General features: G+C 48.3%; 2 protein-coding genes across 14 annotated transcripts in view; one reads left to right on the top strand and one right to left on the bottom strand.

Moving 5' to 3' along the window:
• UBR5 (ubiquitin protein ligase E3 component n-recognin 5) overlaps positions 1-2292 on the bottom strand; it is an 89355-nt gene extending 87063 nt beyond the window's left edge. For all 13 annotated transcript variants that reach the window (XM_055706323.1, XM_055706326.1, XM_055706325.1 and 10 more), the window contains exon 1: positions 1952-2292. In XM_055706323.1, the coding sequence (XP_055562298.1) occupies positions 1952-2013 (62 nt within the window). In that variant the 5' untranslated portion in view covers positions 2014-2292. The remainder of the gene's footprint in view (positions 1-1951) is intronic.
• Positions 2293-2317: 25 nt separating this feature from the next.
• Positions 2318-23027, top strand: part of ATP6V1C1 (ATPase H+ transporting V1 subunit C1) — a 162800-nt gene continuing 142090 nt past the window's right edge. Inside the window, exon 1 of the mRNA XM_055706341.1 lies at positions 2318-2333. The gene's annotated coding sequence lies outside the window, so the exon portion shown is untranslated. The remainder of the gene's footprint in view (positions 2334-23027) is intronic.

Below are 23027 nucleotides of genomic sequence, written 5' to 3'. Positions count from 1 at the left end.
ACTTAATAGCACTTGTGCAGCTCTCTCCATATATTAATTACACGTTATGAAGCTTCCTGTATCAAACAGAAGTTGTAAGAACTGCTTCTGTGGTAAGAAGGGAGAAAGGAAAAAAAAAACCCCCAACCTTAAAAAAAATTAGGAAGCGTTATGAAGACTGAAGGGACATTATATTTAACATCAGTAAGTCAACAAAACAGGTGATGATAAAGAAAAAATCAGATGAGCTCTCTCACTCCAAACAAAGTGTGATAATTACATGCTAAATGTTTTCTAAGGACCTATCAACATAAAAAAAAAAAAAAAAAGAAAACCAAAAACCACTGGGGTCCTTTCAAGTTCAAAGTGCTAGATCTTACCCTAAATCAAAACAGTGCAATGAAGAAGCAGAACTCCTAGTACAGCATCACCTCTCAGTTTGACACTCTAAAGAGAGATGATGTATGCCAAACTTGAACGTATTACTGTGGAGAAAGCCACTCAATCCCTTAGGAACTGGTAGGCCTCCTAGGAAACAGGAACCTGTTGTAAAATGTATTATCAGCTTAAGGGGGGGGGGGGGGGACGGACGGACGGACACTCCACACTAACACAGTTCAGGTTTCAGACCTATTTTATCATTAGGAGTTTCTTTTCCCTGTTTAAGGGCACAGATGATGTAGTTTGGCAGAAATGTTATCTTTACAATGACCTATTTTCCTCATCATAAGTCCTGAAACCTCAGCTGTGTTTTAACAGAGGCATCTCAGCAAAGACTGGTCTAGGAAAAGTGATGGAACTACAAGTAGTGAAGCGAGCTGGACCCTCACCTATTCTGAAACCTGGTAAGATCAAAACCAGAACAATCTAACTAAGCACCCATACTTTTGAAGGTTTATAAATACTATTTATAAAAATCAAGTAGTATTTTGTCTGTAGTGTAAAAGATAATAATGTAGGTTTCTATCCAGTGACGATTAAAGATCTTGATTTATTCACACATAAATCTCTAAGAAATTAAAAACAAGGAGGTACACATTTCTTAAAAATTTCCATATAAAAGAGCGCGAGTGAAATTGACAAGCTGTAAGGCGTACCATTATTAATTGCTACAGAAGACACAGGTGACAGCCACAGAGAGCGCCGTCACGCACGCGTCAAGCAGCGAAGAAAATTCGGGTCGGGGGTTGATTTTCCCCCAAGCATTCCACTTTCTCCCCAGCCCGCAGTGCCTCCCCCCCAGCCCAACACAAACTTGGCCGCCAGGTCACCAAGCAGGCGGCACAGCTGCCCCGGCTGTCACTCCCGCCCCGGCCCAGCCGCGCGGAACCGGCGGCCCGGAGACGGGCCCCGCCGGGGTCCGGCAGCAGGCGGGCGCGGCGGGGCGCACCGGCGGTACGTGCGCCGGTAACACCCCGCGCAGCGCTCCTTTATCCTCGCTCCCGTCATTCCCTCACACGCACCGCGATCCCCCATCCGCATTGTCTGCCTCGCTCCATCTCTGATTAATATGGACACGTTTCTCGCTCCTCCTCGTCCCCGGCCGGGGATCCTCGGGAGCCCACTTCCTCCGCCAGGCGCCGGGACTCCCCCGGCAGGCCGCAGTCCCCGCGGGGCCGCGCAGGGGCGGCGGGCCCGCGGCGAAGGTCACGGTCCCCCACCCCCGCGCCCTCGGGGGCCAAAGTTTACGGCGGCGGCTGCCCGGAGGGGCCGGCTGCGTGCGGCGCGGCCCGCACCGCTCCTCGACGCCGGCCTCTGCCGGGGGAAAGCGCCGGGGCCCTGCGGCGCGGCGGCCGGGGTGCTGGCGGCGGGGGGGGGGGGGTGCCGGAACGTCCCCGGCGGCCGGTACTGCCCGCTCCCCCGGGGCGCCCCCGCCGCGCCGCGCTCCGGCCGCTCCCCTCACCCACAGGGGGCCGAGCCCCGGCGGGCCGGCCCCTCCCCTCCGCCCCCCGCCGCACGGCCTGCCCCTCACCGGTCATTGAGCTGGTCCTCGGTGCCCGGCAGCGGGTGCACCACGAAGTGGATCGAGGTCATGTTCCACGCCGCCGCTCAGCCCCCCCCGGCGAAGGGAGGCGGGCGGGCGGGGGCCGGGCACACAATGGGGGCGGGGGGGCGGCGGGGGAGGGGGCGCGCGGCCTCCGTCCCTCCCCCGGGGCCGCTCAGGGCCACCGGCGGAGCTCTCGGCTGGCCCGCCGCGGCGCGCGGCGCGAGGAAGCAGGAACCCGCCGCAACGGCGCCGGCAGGAGGCTCAGCCCGCGCCGCACTCACGCACGCGCCGCCATCTTAACTTCCAGCGGGCCCTTCTCCCTCCCTCCGTGCGCCGCGCCGGGGAGGGCGGGGCGGCGGCGCGCGGCCGCGGTGTAAGCTTTGCGCTGACTGGCGCGCGCGCCGCCGCGCGGCGCCTCTTCACTAAGCGCGCCGCCGATTGGTCAGGGAGGCCTGGCGGAACGCGGTGACGTCATGCGCGAGCGGCGTAAAAGGCCACGTGCCCGGAGAGTGACGCCTTGTCGGGCGGGGGCGGGGCGGTTCGGGCGCGGGGCTCCCTGAGGCAGCGGACGGAGCCGTTCCCTTCCCTGGCGGCCGAGCTCGGCGGAAGCGTGGCGGCACCGTTTCCCCTCCCGTCAGCCGGGCTCTGAGGGGGCTGGCCCGGCACGGCACGGCCCAGCGCCGCTTTCCTGGGCACAGGCCGCAGCGCCGCGGCCTTGCTGAGCGCCTCCCCGGCACCCGCGGGGGCTGCGCGCGCCGGGCCGTGCCCCGTGAGCGGCGCGTGGCTCGGCTCGCTGCCCGGCGCCCTGTGGGGGGGGCACGGCCGGTGGGGGGAGGGGGGGTGTGTGGCCGCCCCTGCCCGCGGGGCTGTTCCGCGGCGGGGGGGGGGGGGTGCGACAGGGCTCTCCCCGCCGCCGCACGGTACTGCAAAGCTGCTGCCCTGTACCGACTCGCTAAAGCCGGCTGCTCGCTTTGTGGTTCCTACTTACGAGTAGCGCCGCTTCCCCCCCCAACAGCCGGAGTTTCCCACCCTTTCCCTGCGAGGCGGGTGGTGGATCGCGGTAAAAACTTCGTTCCCGAGCCAGTGAAGTACTCGATGGCGCTCTGGCTGCGCACCCTCCCTCTGGACAGGGTTCAACTCGAGCGTTCCAGGAGAGTGCACCTTGCAAATGGAGTTGTTTTTAACAAATCAACATCTCGATTTGCTGAAAGTTGTGTAACAAAGTCAACAAAACAGCTATTAGTTTCTCTAGAAACTAACACCTTAGCCGGGATTCTACCAAGCTTTGATTTTTTATTTTTTTTTTACTAGGGTTTGCAGCCTGCTCTTGCTTGTTTTCAGGAAATCAGAAATTTAGAAAACGGTCTTGTAATTTTTCAGTATGTGAGGAACACTAGCAATCACATCATAATGGTATAAAAAAAATTCTAGAACCTATTTCTGTAAGTTAAATTTATTTTCTGAGATTTAATTTATAGAAGTCATAGTTTGTTCCTCCACTACCAAATCTAAGGAATTTTGCAACTTGCTCATCTTCTATTCCTCTTTCTTCCCTGGCTCCTTCTCCACTACAGCTGAAAGGAGCTAATTCAAGAATTAGCTGATGTAGCTTCTTGCAGCCAAAAGATCTGGGGGTGTGTATTTTTTTAAGTGCAACTATCATTAACAGGAAATGCAATAAAGAGAAGAAATACTCAGTTGATGTGTTCTAGATTTCTCATTCTCACTGTTTCCCCAAATGTTCTGTTATCAAGTGACAGTGATATTCAAGTGGATTCAAAAGCACAAATAAGTAATTTAGCTTATCCTAGAAGGAAAATCCCAATAGTTTTCTGGAAATACACAAGACATGGAGAAGGACTGGTTCTGTTTGATAGTGAGTCAGTGCAGTAGCTGTGCTTTTAACAATGTGTAGATCCATGATGGACCCTTTTTTTTCCTCTTAGGACAGAGCTAAGTCTTTGGAGTATTTAGGTCTGCATTTGATTGTCCCGAAATTTGTTAGTTTTCTCCTGCTTTGTCTGTGGGTTTTGTTGTTTTGCTTTTTTTTTTTTTTTTAATATCAGTCTTCATGCTTTTCCTGAAAACATTTGTGGTGTTTATTGCAATAAGAGATTTTTCTAAGCTGTCTTGACCTCAGTCATCTTAACAGAATCACTAGTGTGTTTTGATAATCACCTGAAAAACCATGCACCTCAATTTTACTGTTGTTTCCCAGACAAAAAATTAGTGTTTGCCTTTGACAGTCATTCCTCTTTTCCATTGAACTGTAGGAGGATGGGCCACATGAACTCCTGCAGTAGGTCTTGTTGCATCCCTGGGAATGCTTTCAAGAATTTTTGGTAGGGTTTGGGAAGCTCCAGATATTTGTTTGCTCTTGGGATCAAGATCTAGTCCTCCAAAGTGTTTACATTTCCAAATAACAGACTTGTTCAGTGGAGTTCTCTTAGGGGCCAGGCATAAGGAAGGGTTTTCTATTACTCTCTTCCTTCTGCCCTTCACGTGCAAGCTTTAGAGGTTAATGGGTTATGGAAACCTGTTGGATAAAAGACAGGAAAAGAGCTGGAAAAGCCCAAAGAGGGCTCATGTCTGTTAGGGCTCAGCATTCTGCTGCTGGCATTTCCAAGTAATCCTTTTCTGTAGCTTTATTTACATTATGACTGAACCCCAGTTTTAGCCATTGCCTATGGCTGTGTCAATGCAAACACTCAGCATAAGCAAAAAAGAAAAAAAAAATGGATTCCACTGGAACTTGCACTTGCAGCCAGAATAAACTTAAGTAGTGCGAATGTCAGCTTTTGTTCGCACAAAGAGTTTATGCTGCTGTCTAGAATGGCAGGTAATCCTAAGTGTAGATGAGAGGGCAAAAACCCAAGCTGACGATATTGTTAATCTGACAGGTGTTTGTAGCACGGTGGAAGTTCCAGCATGCTGTCGGAAGCACCCACACTTCTCGAACAAGAATGCAAGGCTGCATCTTACCGGTTGACTTTTGGAGTACCAGTAAGTGGTAACGCATCGAATGCCTGCGTTGTCCGCTCATGAAGGTAACAGAGTTTGATGGTCCTTTCATTACCTGAACTGACTCCAAATAGAATTGCTTGCTCATAGTAGAACCTCTCGTTCTTACACCCCCTGTTTTTTAAGAACTTAAAAATAAAACTTTTCCTAAGTTTTGTAGATTGACTAAGCCTGTTGGATGACAACATCCAATACCGAAATGGTATTTAAAAATCCATATTTACCAAGTCATGAAAAAAAATCAAGAACTGAACTAGATTTTTGTTCTTTACAAAATATATCTTAAAGACAGGACTTCTGTCTTGGCCTAAGAAATTTACTTCCCTGTGTTGCACAGCTCCTCGGTGTATAGATGGTGCTATTTTCAGGCCTAGTGATAAAGCAGCAGCTTCCTTATGAAGGTGCAGCTATAAATACACCAACACCCAACTAGCCAAACAAGTTCCTTGCTGGTATACTTGTCTGTGCGAGAGTTTTTGCCAGCTTGGAAATACCATATAAAATAACTGCTGTGGGATCATTGCTGTTGTGTCTGAAATTAAGTTGTGATGAGAGTCAGCATTTCCTGAAGTTTTCAGACTGGTAGAAGCGCATGGGTTGGAAGGAACCTCTGGAGGGCATCTCCTCCAGCCTCCTGCTCCACAAATGGCCAGTTCAGTAGACCAGGTACTTTCCCATCAGAAACAGCTTCTGAATCACATGCACCAGGACAGACTTACTCCTGACTGCTCGCTAAACTCCCTGGGCAGCTGCAGGCCTGGTGCTTTGCACAGAAGACTTAGTCCCCAAAGGGATGGGAGGGTTAAAGTAGGTGGACTATAAGGGACTTTGCTCTGTAAACAGTGCAAGCAGATGCTGGCAGGTGCAGCGGGGCCTGTGGCTGATGGGGCATGCTGAAGTCAGGGAGGAGGCCCTGAGCAGGAGTAAAGGCTTCAGGCAGCTAAGAAGAGCCCCAGTATGTGCTTTCCAGGCTGTTAACTCCAGATGTCGACAGAGATGACATAAAGCTGGCAGCAGAAGATTGTATTTTGCTGTGGAAGAAATGAGGCCAGCATTCCTGGAAATGTCAACAAGAATGTTGTGCACAAAACTGCAGCTTCTAGATTATTCCCAAGGCTGCACAGAAGTTCCTATAGCAAGCAACAAAGTACGTTGCAAAGGAAGAAATTTTGTTTCCAGCACCTTGTGCCACAAACTCAAGCCAAGTTCCTTGGCTGCCTCTTGCTCTCCCTCTGTCTAGGTGCAGCGTAAGAGCAGTTTGGGGCTGGGAACGTCAGGTTTCTAAACCACAGTGGTGTGTTTTGCAACTCAAGTACCTGCATAGTTTGCAAGTTAATACTAGAAATCAGTTCCAGCTGAGGAGGGCTGTGCTGCCAGCCATTTGCTTTCTGCTGTCCTGGGCTATGTTTTGTCATGCTCATCTCCCACATTGTCATAGCCTGATTTTTTTTTTAATGCATTGCTTATTTATGACAGCTGAAACTTCATCTTGATAACAGGTATTAAGTGTTTATAATCCTTTATTTTCTAACTTGCACCTGGCTGTCAAGTGAAGAGGTTGCTGTAATAGAAAAATAATTTGTCTTGTGTGTGAAATGATTATGGTCTTTAAGAAGTATAGTTTAAGGACACAAAAGAGCAGGGAGCTTAATAAGGTTCAGAACTGATGAAAACTTGTTTCCCATGGATTTTTTTCTTGCAGTGGGTTCTTTGGTGTCTAGTGGTGCACCATTTCTGTCTGCCCTATGGATTCTCCAGCAACTAAAAAAGGTTGAGCTCTGCTGCAGTCTTTCCCTTAGGTGCAGTACTAATCAGTTCTCCTGCCTCCTTTCTGATGCTCAGGTCAATTAAGCTAACAGATCTCTGAGACCAGAACCTTGTGTCAAAATGTGGCCCAAAGAGACTCAAATGTTCAGAAGTTAATATGGTAAGCTAGACACTGACACACAGCCTGCTGATACAACACTCGCTACCGCACACGGACTGAAATACACCTGTTTAAAATAAGGCAGTACTGCAGGTGAAGGACTCCTGGGCTAGAAATGAGGATTCTGCGTCTGTTTCTCCTTTCTTTAGTGTGAAGTCAGGGTACTTGCTTCTCTTTAGGGGACTTGGCACAGTTATGTCTGGGACCAAGGTGAGATCTCTGCCAAGTACTCAGTGGAGTTTGTACATCTACCAGTATCTGGCAGACTGAGGTTTTGTTTTGATAGATCCCTCACTTGACATTGCTCCTCACCTTACTTGCATCCTTCTCCAGCTCCCACAGAGACACTTCTGAACACCTCTTCCTTCTGACTAGGCATTCAGGACATCTCTTCTTGTCCAGGCCCAACCACAAAGTTTACGCAATGGCTTTTGTATGTGTAGACCAGACCTGTCTGCTGACAAATGCAGCTGGGTGCCACAGGAGGAGCTCAGCAGGCATCCTGGGCATGGTGCAGGAGCTGAACATCTTGGGAACAGAGGCTGTGGACAGCCGCTTTGTGCGACTGTCCCTGGAAGGCAGCACGGGCAGAGCTCATATGGACAGTGTACGTCATGGGTCTATCTCTGAGGCTTTGTGTTGGCTGTGTCACCTGGGCAGGTGCCCCTGTGCAGGCAGCTGAAAGGCAGCGTGGTGCTCATTTACATCAGAGTGGCTTCTGTAAGCTTATGGTAGGGAAAGACAGAATTTGTTTGAACTTCAGCAACCTAAAAGGTGGGCATGTGACCCTAGCAGGTCATCTGGGTTCCCTGTGGATTGCCTTCTCCTGCTCATGTGACTGCAGGCTGCCAAGGGAGTCTGGATGATTAACTGGGACAGAAAAGGGGTTTTATTTCCCTGTTAGTTCCATTTGATTGGTTTAGTTACTCTTGCCTTAACCGTATTTACCTTCAAAGGTGGCAGTTTCAAAAAAAAATCACCTGTATAAATTGTGAGGGTGAACTGCATTCCCAGCAATACTTCTGTATGGCCTTGATTCATGTACTGCTTCTGAAATCGTTGCAGAGTAAATTTGTTTCTGACAGGGAAAGAAGTGGAGACCTTCCAGGGCAAAAGCAAATGAATTGTTCCATGGACTCCGATGGGACCAAGATTTACCTTTCGGTGTAGTAGCCTACTTTATAGCTGCTATTCCTCTGCCATTAAATAGCCACCTGTCGTGGACGGATATTTATAATATAGAAAGAAATAGTAGGTAGTTGTTGCATTTGTGTTTAATTCCGCTCGAAAAATTGTTGAAATTTTAAAAGTTGAAGAGGAGCCAACTGTAACATAAAGCAATGGGTGCTGAGTGCCCAAGAATCTGCAGTGCTGCAATTTGAGGGGATTTGTGTTGGCCAGCTCTAGGTGTGCCTCACAGACTGAACATCCACAGCTTCCCGCTCTTTGGGAGCACAGGTTTCCATTTGGTTTCACCAAAAGGAGGCGAGGTTGTGTGGTCTCAGGCTGCTCTGCAACATGACCTGGAGGGTGGTGAGAGGGAGACGAGTTTTGAGCCCAAACTGCCGATTTAAATGACAACCTAGGCACACAGAGAGAAAACTGAGCTGCCCATGAGACAGCTCTGAAGCAGCTTCCATTTACAGCTGGCATTTTAAGCAAACCAGAGGCTGTGTCATTTGAGAAGTGCTGTTCAGGAGAAATTTGGCCTGTGCAGAATGAGTGTACGCAGAGGCTGCAAATTCACCATCTCTTCTAAAACAGCTATTCCACATTTCAGCAGCCAGAGGCTCCTGCCATGGGCAAGCAGGCATGGTTTCAAACACAGCTCCCTGCGAGTGAAAGCATTCTCATCTCTTGGACCACCCCATTCCCTTTAAATAATGGACTTTGCTTTCAGGAAAGATCTCACCATTCTGCTAAAAAACTTACGAGATTTTTTTTCTTCTTTTTTTTTCCCTCCTTAAATCACTGAGGACATTTACATACAACAGAACAGCCGTTCTTTAACTGTTCCTCCATGTCATTGTAGTGTATTCCCAAGCTGAGAACATAATTGCAGCAGGTCATCACAGCCAGTCACAGAAGAGATACAATGTCAAAAAAAATAGATGTTGACTTCATGCAAGAAGAGGCAGCTCTAACAGATGGGAGTCCCATGAAAGAAAGTTTTAGGAATTTTATGCTGCTGGAGATTCAGTGCTGAAAAGGAAAAAAGTAAAAAGAAAAGTGCAGTGGGGGCAGTGGTCAGTAGGAGATGCAGTACACAGAGACCTGTGTTGGGAACTGTTTTGCCAGTTCACATTTAGCTTCAGTGAAACTAATGGAGGAAAGAAAATATGAATAAATAGTTTGGAATGTTTTTTTTTCCAGTGCTTTGTAAGAGGAAAGGGACTTTGATGGATGAACATTTTATTGTGAGTAACAGCAGTTACAGCACTTGTCTGTTGTATGTGTTGGTGCATGTATTTATATAGATAGGTAGGTAGTTTACGTGCAACTGCAGGCAGATTTGCAAATACAGAATTACTGGCTACTAACTGAACTTACAGGTAGTTCCACTTGCAATGAATGTTGCCTACTGCTACAAACCGAGGTGAACTGCGGTGTTTGTAAATTTATCAGCCTTTAATTATTCGGGCTGAATGTTTAATGCGGCGTATCTGCCTTTGTCTAATTTTTAACAGAAGTATCAAGCAAAAGGTTTAGCTATTACAAAAGGTGATGATAGAAAAAGATGGCCTTTGATCATATTTGAAACATTTTATTGAAAACTGTCATGCCACTAGAGTCTGAAGGAGGGCAGTCAGTGTATTATCACTTGCAGGAAACGCCAACGTTCACCTGAATTTGGGTTATGAGCACTGGGCAAAATTAAAACTGAATTAAACATGCCAGGTAGAAACTTGTTAGCATTTGACAGGTCTGTTCGCTCAAGATTACATACCTACACTTGTTCTTTTCCCCATACAGCTTGTACAAGCTACCTAGACCCAGCTAGATTTGCCTGAAGGTTTCCCTTATGCGGTGCCTTCCAGCTGACAGAGGAGGGGGCAATGAGCCCTTCTTCTGCCCCTTGGCTACTCCTCTGCACAGAGCGCCTGCTGGGCACAAGTGGGAGATGTCTCCTCTGTCACCTAGCTTTTGGGACTGCAAAGTCAAGAGCAAAAGTGCATTGTTTTGGGATGCCCCATCTAGAAATGCTGTAAATTTTTGATGCAGAAATTACAGGTCTCTGCCTGAGGAATGTACTGAAGTTTACAGTATGTAAGGCACTGGGGTGGGAGTTCAGATAGGCTTCAGTCATAACGACAGGTGAGTTTACTGTTAAATGCGTATCTTATCTGTTTGGCTTCCTATTTCCTATGATTTATTCTGCTGCTCTGATAAACTATGATTTAAAACACGCTGACATGCCAGTTCAAGCTAATAGCCCCTTCTCCTACACTGAAACACATCACAGCAAGTGGAAGATGCTGTGCTTTATATCTGTCTCCCAGGATGAGGGAGAGAAGAGCTGAGGGCTGTGGGGCTCAGCCCGCAAAGACCGACACGACACACTGTCAGCTGAACTTGCGGTGGGAATCAGGTCCAGACAAGAGATCCCTGAATTTAGGTGTCTTATCGCCCACTTCAGTCAGTGGAGGCTTAGTTATGGTAATCAGTGGAGATGGGGCGTGATTCAGCTGATGAAATGTAGGTGTCTGTCCTCTGGTGAGCTGAATCCCTCATTGCAGTGGGAGGTGGGACACTGAGCTCATGCTGGCGTGTCGACACCCCTGGGTACAGTCTCCAGCTGCTGGCATTGTGTCTCCAGTTTAACGAGAGGGGCTGGCTGGACCCCCCTCGCAAAGGCTGGAGCTGCTGAGCCCACCGGCTGCTCTCAGCCTGTGTAGGGCATGCTTCAGCCCTGCTGTGCGGGGTGGCTGGGCACATCAGACCTTATTTAGGGTAGTCAAAATGGCACCGGGAAAGAACACCCAAGGCTCTGCAATAAAGAAACAACATCAATCTGTTAAAATTATTTTTACAACCTCAATTGACGAGTTCAGACAAATAGACTTAACCGAGCCTTCTCAGTATATGAAATGTTAATATCTACCACTTATTTTTTCAAGCTATGTTTTAGATTTTGTTTTCGACACAAAAGAGTCATTTAAAATTATGCAAATGAGCTGCCAAACGCAAGGCATTATGCAGATTTGTGGAGGCAGGCAGCAGAGTGTTAACCCTTGGTGCTGCAGCTTGCTGCGGAGGGAGCGCTGCCACAGCAGCTCCGTGGGAATTCCTTTCAGCCCTTGCACTCTTTAATTGCAATGCTCCTACGGCAGGGCCCGAGGTGTGAGGCTAACCCTCCTGCACACACCCCATTACCAAATGGGTTTAAGTTGACAGTGGAGGTGTATTTGCTGCGGTGTTCACCTCACTGTCCTGCCCGGCATCTCAGAAAAGACAAGCATCGTGGCTGTCATCCGCTGTTTCATACAGGTTGTTTGCAGATTACTTGAAGTAACTGTCATGGGAGAAATATCGAATTGCTTTTCAAATGTCAGCAGTGTGGTAACACTTTAAAAACAATTGAGATTGTCAGCTAGAAGTCCTCCTAGCTTGCTGGGCTGGCTGGTGAACACAAGGTACGGTAGCAGCCTTGACTTTCTGGAGAGAAAGGCTATTAAAAGAGCTCCATGTTGTGCTGATTTGTGGGTTCAATAGCTCATTATCCCATCCAGCTATAAAGGTGGTGGGAATAACTCTCATCCAGGAACAGATGGGTTTTGATAGAAATCCAAGGCCTGATCTGCTCTGGAAGTTTGCCCTGATCTCTGCAGCCGATGCCAACAGCTGACATAGCCACATCAGTGCAAGCACTAGTGCTGAGCAAGAAATCCCATGGGTTATGGCAGGGCAGTATGGCAAATGGCAGGAGCTGGCAAATCCCCAGCTCACACAAGGGTGTAAGAGCAGCTAATCTCTGATGGAGGTGCCTGATGCTGAGTTAAAATAGTCTTGGTGGCAGCCAAGCCTGGAGAGGGAGAGAGTTCATGTAGGGTGGTTTTGGAAGGGCTGGGTTTGTGCCTCAGGTGGGATGCCAAGCCCCGTGAATACGGGGTTTGTTCAGCATCAGCAGGGACAGATCCTGCTGAGGGCAGGAAGGAGTCTGGCTGCAGCACAGGGGGACTCGGTTCCACATTTCCTCCTGCACTTCAGTTGCTCATGGTTCTCTCTAAGAGAGCTCGCAGAACATCACAGGTGCCAAGGAAAACACCAAGGCACTTGGCATTCACATTCCAGTTGCTAAATGAGGGGAGGGGAGTCATTTTTTCCCCTCTGCTATCTTTGAAGATATGTGTGTTTGTGTAGCGGATGACTTCAGTAACAAATAATGCTCTAGGAGATTGGGATAATCTGGGTTTCTCTCCTGCATCCCCTTATACCCAAACTCTTTTGAGTTTGCTCCGCTTACCAAATTGCTCCCTCGCTTCCTTTCTAGTTAAGGGTGTCATTTCAAGCTGACTGAGCCAGTACAAAATACTGAATAAACACTGCAGTGTGTTCAAACCTGGATGCTATCAGTGAATTTACAGACTTAAAACCTATGGCCAATTTTAAACTGGATACACATGCATGCGCACGAAGGTTAGCACAGTTTAGCTACTTTGGTTTTGCTTGTTTTTAAGAGCATTTTTGGCTCAAAAATGTGATGTCTGTCATGTATTTGGAAAGAGTTGTCCAAAGCACATGATCAACATCTGTTGGTTTCGGATACGCCAGAGGAGCTTAGCAAGCCTAATAGATGCAGAGATCAGAGAAGCCATTGCTCCTGTGTATTCGTTTTTTAAAGATGGAATTGGAGTTTTCTTATTGCTCAGCAATTTGAGCAATGAGCTGGTGATTTGATTAGTGAAAAAAAAGCAAGAAACCCACCTACATTTGTTCAGGTCTCTGTTAGTTTTGGAGGGAGTAGCTAAAAAGGATATAAATCAGACACTGCTGCTGTACTGCACTTGCCTTGCCAGCTTAAAAGAACTAAACTAGTTTAAATAGGCAGAAGTACTGTTTTATAATGGCCCACATCCCAAAACAAATCTAAGCACAAAGACCATGGAAGGAAGTTGCTAGGAAACCTCTGCAGTGTGCTGGAGAAGTTTTGCAGCGCAGGCACCTGTAAGAGAGTCATCACCACCTGCCAGCCTGAGCATTTCCCAAAAACTGTGGTACAAAATGGTAGTTCACATTCATTTCCATAAATGAAGTATCAGGAAATGCCTCACAGCTCATTTGAAATCAGTGCAGCTTCAGGGGACTGTAAGTCATTCCCAGAACCATTCCTGAAGATGCGACACCAAGGTCCTGTCCGCACTAGCCATGAAGCCCTGACTTCTGTGTTATGCAAGGTCTGGCCAGGCTGCTTTGCTAGCACGTGCCTGCGGTCACCTTAATTAGGTTCTTAGCAAAGATCTTTGCTTCCGTGGGCTCTAACCTTGCCCATGCTGAGATTTCAGTAAGGTAACTAGATTTCAATAAGGTAACTTTAAGTAAGATTAACCCTCTGGAGGCAGGGTCACCGAGTCTCATCTCTTTTGCACTTAGAGGGTGGGTTTTGCCAGCAGATTTTGTGCGGGCATGCTGCCACGCAGGTAGTTTTTCTGCATGGGGATGTTCCAGAAAGTGAATCAAACGAAAATGTTAAAGCTGCAGGTCCACAATGTCAACATGCACACATTAAAGCCCCCATTTCTGTACCAAGTAGTCATAATTATGACATTTGAATTCTCTTAACACTCATTTCTTTCCTATGGCTACTTCATAGCTGAACGCATCCATTTAAACCTGTTTCTATGAGGAAACTGGTAGCTGAAAGGTTGGGGAATTGTCAAGGACACATTTTTCATTCATCGCGAAGTCATCTGTCAGTGCAGCTCGTGACTGGGATAAGAGAGATGAAGGCATCAGGTATTGCTGGGATTACTTGTCTGTACACTGCCTCAGTAGCTTTTCCCAAAAATGGGTGATGTGGTGGCTGCCGTGGGCACGATGAGCAGAGCAAGCTGGCCATGGTTTAAGAGTCTTCATGAAATTCCCTATGTGTGGCAAGCCCCTGATGGTGCAGCACTGGCACATTCCTGCCTGCCACCACCACTCCTTGCTATGTCATAAAAGCCTGCCCAGCACGTGCCCCACTCCCCCCTGCCCACCAGTCAAGATGACCCGTCATGGCTAAAAGCCATTAGCACTCAGAAGGTGGACCCTGGGATCTCCACCCCTCCAAAGATAAGCCATAAGGAGAAACCAGGAATGCATATTAAGCCTGAGGATGCTCCTTTGAAGAAAGATTTGTTTTAAAACAGAGGGGTTTGTTACATGGTAAAGGAGGCATTCAGGAGATGCAACGCTGATATGCGATGCTGATGTGTGAAATGTGGCTGTTACAGGATTTTCCATTCTGGTTTATCTAGTCCCTTGACACATAAAAAAAGGAAAGATCCAGATCTTCAGTTTAACTTGAAAAAAAGCTCTTAGGAAATCCTTTTTTACACAGCATATAATTAATGTATGGTATCAACCCTGGACATTCCTGACAGGTTTGAACTAGCTCTGCGCTCGATGGTCTAGCAGTGTTCGTTAGCTGTGTCCCGTGTCATGCTGTGGGAGGAGGGGCTCCAAAACATTCTGTAGTGGCAGAAACTCAGTTGTTAATTTAAAGAAAAGCCTTTTCTTCCGATATAGTTTCTGGAACAAGAAAACTGTGCCAGAGCTATAACAACATCTGGAGCTTTCCTGGTTCAGAGCAGGTTTTCTGCGTTTCAGAGGTATACGTACATGCACAGAAGGCATTCCCAGTGCTGTTACTGGCGTAAGGTTACATCCAAAGACTCACAGTTCCCATGCTTTGGGGCTCAGAAAGCAGCACCCGCCTCACCTGCTCTTACCACGGTGATGCCCACACCTGAGCTATTTCCCTGCACCTTCCTTGGGGCCAGTGGGGAGAAACAGGGACCCAACAGACTCAGCTGTACAGCTGCTGGTGGGATTAACCATGCCCTAGGTGAACCTCTCTTCTCCATAGGCAGAGGAAATTTGGAGGGGCGTGGGTGTGTTTGCTGTAGGGGTCTGAAATGAAGTGAGCGAAGCCCACCAAGGTGCGTGCTGACGGCAGCCATCGGCCATCTGGCTGTGCCCCCTCCCAAGGCAGCGCTGCCCTGGCCGCTCGGTGCTGAAGCAGTCGCCTCTGGCAGCCGTTCATCCTGCCCCTCTGACAGGCACAGCTTCCCTGAAGTGAGGATGTGCGTCTCCCATGAATCATCTCCTCAGCTGCTGACTGAGGTCCTTTGGACCTCTCACATCAGGACATGCTGTGGCAGCACCGTATCTCCAGCTGGAAATGAGCAAGGGTCTTCTCCAAAGCCTCCAACACAGGCAGGGCTGTTGCAGGCAGGGTGCCAGAGCAAACATTTGCTCATCGCAGCAACATCCATGTGCATAGGTAATTGCCTCTTCCAAAGCAGCAACCCTCACAGACCTGAGCCTGGGAGGTGCAGAGCATCTCCCACTCTGCCTGACACGTGTGGGCCGTCTCAGAGATCAGTGCTTCTAAAATACGGTGTGATCGTGATCGTTCATCAAAGCACAGGCTGAATTTTAAACTCTTCAGTAATACGAGAAGTTACTGTCTGACCTGTCTCACACCCTAACGGTGCTGCCAAAGGAGGAAGGAAAGAACTGAAATTTGACGCAGTGGCATACGGAGGGACTCGGAATTCATCTGAAATGAAGATGATGAGAACAACGGTTTTGTCTGGTCTTTGATCCCTTTCACAAATAACATCTCTGGATGTGGTTAGAGAGGGCTCATGCTGTGAGCTGGGCTTTTTGTAGTCACCTCTGACTGGGAAGTTCTTGTCAGTTGGATTTGTGCGTTTTTCCAGTTTATTTTGTAATACAATCAAATTACCGCTTCCACATCATGAGAGATACTTAACGGGTTTCTTGGGAGAGGACACCAAGTTCAAGGCTAATTTTTTTCCTCTCAAAGAATTTTTCCAGTTTTCATTCCTAAACAATTTAATTTGATAATTACTCACAGAGGATGAAATTCATTTCAACAAATCTTGGGCAACAACTTCACAGAGACATCTTGTGCTCTTCCTCCTCCGCATGCAGCTGCGGTTCAGTGACATGTTTACCTGTGCTACCATCCCTGCTCTGAAGCTCCAGCCCCCTTTGGTAAGAGCCATTGCGGCTTCATGTAGCCTGGAGAAGTTTAGTTGTAGCTTCAGAACTGGCTTCTTTTGAGGTTGATTCCATTCTTGTGCCCAGGTGTTCCCCAAACTGGAAGCCAACCATGGAAAAGAGAAAAAAATACACTGAAAGGAAAATCCCTAAGCTGAGGAGCTTCATGTTTCATAATACCTAAATGGTGGAAGCATCTCTTTTAGAGTGACATGTCAGGATGTACCTGATGTCCAGGTGGAGGTTCAGATCCCTGTGACTGGCCCTAAGCTAGTCTTTCCTCACGCACACCACTGTTGCTAGAACTGCAGAAACAAACTACCAGACACTCTTCAGTTTTAACCACCAGGTTATTTACATCTGCTTTGAGGATACACTAGATAAAACTTTGAGGCCCTGGGATAGACTCACTGGAGTGACACAGGCTGACACAGCTCCCATTTCACCACTGCAAAAGGTGGCCCATGCTTGGTGTCATGAGGTAGGACCTGTGCAGCTGCATGGCTCATCCTTCTGGGCCACAGTCATTGCTGCACCTTGCTGGGAGATCTTTGTTGCAAACAAGAACTGCTCATCCTTCTTTAAACAGGGAACAAAAACTGGAGAAAAAAGGCAAAATTAGGGTTGGAGTTTTCTTGTCATCACCAGAGCCCATGCCTTTTTCCATTCGTGCAGAGACAAGCTGTCACAGAAATGATGGGAGGCTGGTGGTGAGAACTGACTGCCAGAGAAGGACATCGTTTGTAATCCAGAGTGTCCAGATGATGTTGGTGAGTGGTACAGATTTATTTGGTAACTCATCTCTCATTAAAACTGACAGATTTTTTTCTTCCTAGCAGGATGGATGAGAGTGGAAATATTTCACATAGTCACTGATTTCACTGACATATGACAATTAAGAAGCACTTTAAATCTTTTTCAATTTGATATGAATCCCGTAAAATAATAAAACGCCAGCATCTAAACAAAGATCTTCAATAAACTTGGTTTTGAGATTTCTATTATGTTCCAGTTTGGAATGAAAGGAAACTGAAATAACCAGCTTTCCCAGGGAAGCGTGACTTCTGAGATTTGCACAGCTCTAAGCATCCTTGCATAAGCCTTCAGGAGCCCAGTGATCCCTGCTGACAGGCAAGGCTCCTCCTGTGCTCAGGGATGCTGCAGCTGGTCCAGCACACCTGCCACAGAGGGAATTCTCATTCATATCCTATCAGATGCTCAGGGTCGTCTCCCAGGTGGCAGCACCAATTGCCAACACCACATTTTGGGGAGGTACTTTCTTAAGTATGTGGATGGAAATGGAGAGGTCTTCACCAGTTTTCAGGTAACCTGGGCACATCCCTGATGAGTGGGTAGGCCTTGCCTTCATCCTGCAGAGGAGCAAACAAAAGGTGGCCTTGGCACATACAAACTATTTTCTGTTGAAGTGAGCACGGGTGTTGGAGAAATAAAAGTCCCCGTTAAGAAGAGTTCTCTCTTACATGGCATTAGCACATTGATTTCTACTCCTGCAGCAAAGCTGAGTTTCATTTACAGAGGACTGTCCTGAACAGAAGCAGATGCCAGACTATTAACTAACAACATAAAGTGCCCTTTTTTATAGCAAATAACATTTTGTTCTTTATTTACATTTAGGTAGACAAGATACCTAAAATGGAAGGACGAGACCCAGCAAATACACTTCGTGCTGAACTGTGCAGGCACAGACGGCTCTTAGCACTTGTTTTTAGATGGGAGTTTATACCCCCGAGGTGAGTTGTGCGCTCCTGGGCAATACCCACCTCTCTCAGTCGTTCACCTGAGAGCTGGAAAGCACGGACAGCAACCATCTTCAGCTGCTCCACAATTTACATCTCTTCTGGGTGCCAGACTCACCCATTTGCTGAGCTGTTTGAACTAAATGGGAGTAGTAGGAATGCAGTAATGTTGGCTGAAAACAAAAGCTGAAGCAAGGGCATTTTCAGAGCAGCTTTAGGGCCTGAAGACTACTGCAGTCCTCCTGTTTGGGCTATGGAAGGGTGATGTGGGTACCTGGAAATGACTCTGTGACAGAGAGAAGACATTCCAATTTATCAGCAGGCTGCTCTCTTTAAGCATTGCAGCAGCTTTCAGATATTACCTTTGGGAAGAGTAGACTGGCTTGATGGTGGGAGAGAGGAGCTCTTCCATAGCGTCACCCCCTCGGAATCTGCGTGATGGCAAGCAGCTGTGGCAAGCGTGTCTTCCGAGCGCTCTGCACCGCCCCATCAGTGCAGAAGCACGGGCAGGGGCGGCACTGCCAGGCTATTGCAGATGTCGTCGCACGAGAGGAGCAGCGAGCAGGCAGAAAGCCAGAGCTGGTGGGGAGACGCTGGGACATTTTGGGGTCAGAAGAGGCTCTAGAAAGCACAAGCTTAGTGAGTGAGCATGACTGACATGCCGTGACAAGTACACCATGGGCTATTGCTCTCCAAGGTGTAGTGCTGCGGGGTGTTTCAGTCAAGATCCTGTGTACACATGGGATAAAGCATCTTTAGCAACTATGCTGGATACCGTGGTGCCTTGAAACATGCTGGGGAAAGATCTGTCACTGCTTTAATTGTATTAAAACACGCAGAGCTGGAGTGAATAATACCATGAGCAGGCCAGTAATTAATTAACTGGTTTGCTGTACAAGGGAAGGGTAACACTAATTTTCTTCCATCTGGCCTGTGTAGACCAGACCTTGTTAGGAAGAAGAACATTTATTCATTTTTGTGTAAGACAGCATGGCCCTGCTCTCAGGTCCTTGCTGCTATGTGCCAGTGGGAGAGCAGAAGTGGAAGAGAGCCTGGGATGTTGTGGGAAGCATTATCTGAAAGGAAGACAACTTAGGACAGCACTAGGAAAACAAGGAAAAGAAAACTCTTTTAAAGTTGACGAAGCATCAGTGTGTCTGAGCAGCAGAGTGAGAAGCGAGTCAGTGTAGAATATTCAACGAATCATTTAAAATTGAATTGAGGGAACTCAGCTGCTCCATTATGAGTTTCAAGCGGAGAAAGAATTCCTTGAGGAAAGACGTAAAAAGCAGGTTTTGATGTAACATGAATATTTTTCCCATGAGGGTTAAAGAGAGTTAAATAAGTTGGTGAAACCGAGAAGATATCAAAGGATTGTCTCATTTACATAAACAGGGTGCTGAGAATCCAGAAATACCATCCCAAGGAGTTAATTCTACAGGTTGGTGTGGGAAGTCAGTGCCACTCCAGAGAGCAGGAGGCTGAGCTGGAGCCTGACACCCTGGGTCTGCTCCAAACCTTTCGGCAATACTTGGCTGGACACATAGGTGCGTAGTTGCATGGCTAATTAATTCTGTTCCATATGGAAATTAGGAGAGGGGAAAATGATCGTTATTATCCATTTGAGAACATGGTTACCTGATTTCAGTGTGTGCCTGCAGTGCTCTGTATGAAATTGCACTCTCAGTCAAACGTCTGTCTTTCTGTACCAGAGTTAGTCCAGACTGCGCTTAAAGTGATATCCTTACACCACACTTAATGACGTGGTGGGGGCGTTAAAAGATTCTAGCTGATAACTGTAAATCAGTATGTCAGACACTGACAAAACCTGCTAGGTCTGAAAATATATTGGCCAAACTCTGAACGGATCAATACTTGCTGTACTCAGTCTGTTCTTGCTCAAAAGCAACCAAAAGAGGCTTTGAAAGAACAAGCTAATTCCAGGCATTCTGTTTGGAAGGGCAGGGAAGGCAGCAAGGCTTCCAGCCCTTAGGGTTAGATTTTGGGGGTTGGGGTTTTAGGTTTGTGGGTTTTTTGCAGGTTTCGTTTGGAGTATCTTAAAGTCCCCCTCCATAATCTCCCCTGACAAGGTAGACTCTGAGTGGAGGTGTCCCTGGCTCTGTGCTGAGGACAGGGAGGGGCAGTGACCCCTGGCAGTAAGCGGTGGCCTGAAGGACATCTTCCAGTTGCCATCCCTCCACTCTGGTTTTCAATTTAAAAGAAATTCAATTTAAAATTCAATTTAAAATAAAAGTTCTCAGCTTCACGGGTGTCAGGAAGCTCTTCCACAGCTAGGAATGCTCAAGGGCTCAGAAGCAACAAGCCAAAGAACTTAGGCTGGTTTTGACTTCACCGTGTTGGAATGTTGTTGCCTTTAAGGTCACTGTGGGAGTGAGTTCAGGACAATGTGTGAGACTGACAAGGGCCAGATCAGAGATGGATGCTGTGGTATATGCACTCCTTCCTCCTCCTCCTCCCATCGGGTTAGATCTGACTGTGCAAGGTCCCTAGGAGTGCAGCAAACTCGAAGCCGGAGGATGTCCTGTTCCACTGATAAGAAAAGACAACTTCATAACAGCATTTGCAAGTGAAGTTTGATCGTGGACTCACTTCCTTGACAGCCCCAAATATGTTTGATTGCCTGATCTTAGAAGAAGTCAAAATTCACCTTGACTTCCCTGGGCAGGGACCTGATTAAGCTGAAGCTTGCATCACACCACAGCGGTTTTACCCTGGTAAATCCTCATGTCCCAGTAACACGCAGCATCCACGTATCAGCGTGTTGGCAGCAACTCACACACTGCATTTACAGCACCGGGTGACTTGCAGTGAAGGAGCAATGCTAAACCCCCTCTTTGCTAGGTGGGTTACTGAGACTACCCCACCAGCAGCCGGAGGAACACACCGAGGGGCAGAAGTCCTTCCTTCCCCTCGGGAAATGGAGCTGAGCTGGTTCTTGAGATGACAGACAGCACACCTTCAAGGTAGAGTTGACCTGTGCTCAAAGCAATTCCCATCCATCCACCTACCTTCTCGGCCATTTTTGGTGCCCCTTTCAAGTGGAGCCAGCCAGGCAGACCCACATAAACCTGGGTGCCACTTCCCCGTGCCTGAGAAGTCACTAGCTCCGCAACGGTGATGTCAGCCAAGTCAGCTGCACGTGGTTACTCCTCCAAGGCCTGCCTGTAATTACCCCCCCATGCCCAGAAGGGCAGGCAAGTTCTCCCACAGCTTGAAGGAAATAATTACAGAGCAGCTCACCTTCCTGCAGCACAGAGCTCTTCCTGATACATCCCAGAGGCACCAGCAGCATTACTCATGGTGGGTGACGTTTCCCAGCGTGATTCTCACACCCTAGCTCCACCATCCCGCCTGCTCCCCTCTGGAGCTGGTCAAGCCCAGGACAGCACGTCAGTGCTGGGGAGGAAGGGGAGGAGTGGACCTGGCTCTGGCTGTGGGAAGCAGCCCATCAAGAAATGCCTGTTTAGCACAAGGCAGACTAGCTTGCCTCAGGAGTGAGCTGCTTCTGTAGATTAAATGGCTCCTTGTGAGTCAGGAGCCCAACCCTTTATTGCAGAGTTGCATATTTTCAGAAATGGCTGAAAAAGTAGCAGGCATTTTGGAGAAGCTGTTTCACGCTGGTGTGGCCCCACTTCCCATTTACTCGGCTGGTTCCTGTGCCACCTCCACAGCTCACTAGCTCCGTACACGGAGCAGCTGGAGGTGGCCCAGCGTGGTGCTGACCTGGATGAAGTGATCTCCCACCCTGATCCTCCCCTGATAAGGGAGTGAAAGGCTAAGGCTGGTGATCTCTCGTGCCAGCTTTGCTGAAGAGATGCCTTCTTAGCAGCTCCACCCAAAATACTCTTCATTCTCCTAACCTGGAGATGCCTTGAGTCGCCCTCGTTGCCCTGCAGGAACAGATGCAGGTCTCTGGTGGAGACCCAGCAGCCTCAGAAAGTCTCTTTACCTGTTTATGTTGATACCTTAAGGCACAGTACCTGCCTCCAGGGGGTCGACCTCACATCCACGCCAGTTGTCCTTGTCTGGTGATATGTGGTGGTAGCACACAGCTGAGGCACTGCCCTCACTCCAGCCCATGGGTAGGCAGGAAGAAACTGGGGAGAGAGACCTTCATCCCTCACCTGCCTCTAATCCTGCTCTGTGGAAAGAGGTGAACCCCCTCCCCGTGATGGAGTCTGTGGCTACCACCTCTCTCAAAAGGCACCATGCAGGTGCTTCTTGTTTGAGCAGTCAAGCACAACAAACACTGTGGTGAGTGGAGTAGCCTCTAGCCTGCTGTCACCCCAGAGGCTCATGGAAGAGCCTGTGGCCCTGCGAGCTCATGCCCGCTCAATGACAAGCCCAGCACATGGGCTTGGCAGGCTTTTTGGGGCTGGGGGTGTTGGAGTTTGACTGACTGATGAGTTGTTTAAGGTACCCTTAGGTGTCACACCGGTCGCCTACTCATGGTGACGCTGCAGAATATGCCAGGTACAGTGTGATCTTTTCAGAGAGAAGCAAGACCATGAGAGAAGGCTGGGAGAAAAGGCAGAGAGAAGGTAGAGGGAGGCAAGACCCACATTCTGGATGGTTTGGAGTGTTTAGCAAAAAACGACAGGTAGTTTACGGGTCACCTACACACTTCTCTCCAGCCTATTGAGGTACGTCAAGCCAGGGCTCAGAAGGACTCGCTAGTATCTCCATTTATCACAGGGTCCCAGACTGCTGATTTGGCATCTCTAAGGAAAAAACTTGCTCCATCCAGTCTGCTGCTGTTGTGGTATCAATATCAAGTCACACATTTCCCCCCCAAAAGAGTGGTTGGTGATAAACCTTATCTTTATGGTTTACCCACCTGGGCAGGTTGCTCACATCCCAATCTGTCCCCCCTTTCTCTTACTGTACTAGGAGCAGGTGACATCAGTAATTCAGGGATTTTTTACTGCTAACATTTGCTGGTTTGTATGTACCAGGTTGAGGTGGGACCTGACTCCTTTGAACCAATGAGGCTGTGGGGTTTTCTGTAACACCAGCACTCAAGGGGAGTGAAAGACTGGAAAGGGATACCAGGCAACCCATCCGCTGCCATCATTTGCCAGGAAAGTTCAGTCTTTCTCCTCTG

Source organism: Falco cherrug, chromosome 3 (genome assembly GCF_023634085.1).
Source record: "Falco cherrug isolate bFalChe1 chromosome 3, bFalChe1.pri, whole genome shotgun sequence".
In the NCBI taxonomy this organism is placed as follows: Eukaryota; Metazoa; Chordata; class Aves; order Falconiformes; family Falconidae; genus Falco; species Falco cherrug.
The sequence above is the reverse complement of the archived record's forward strand: the minus strand, read 5'-3'. Positions and strand labels throughout refer to the sequence as shown.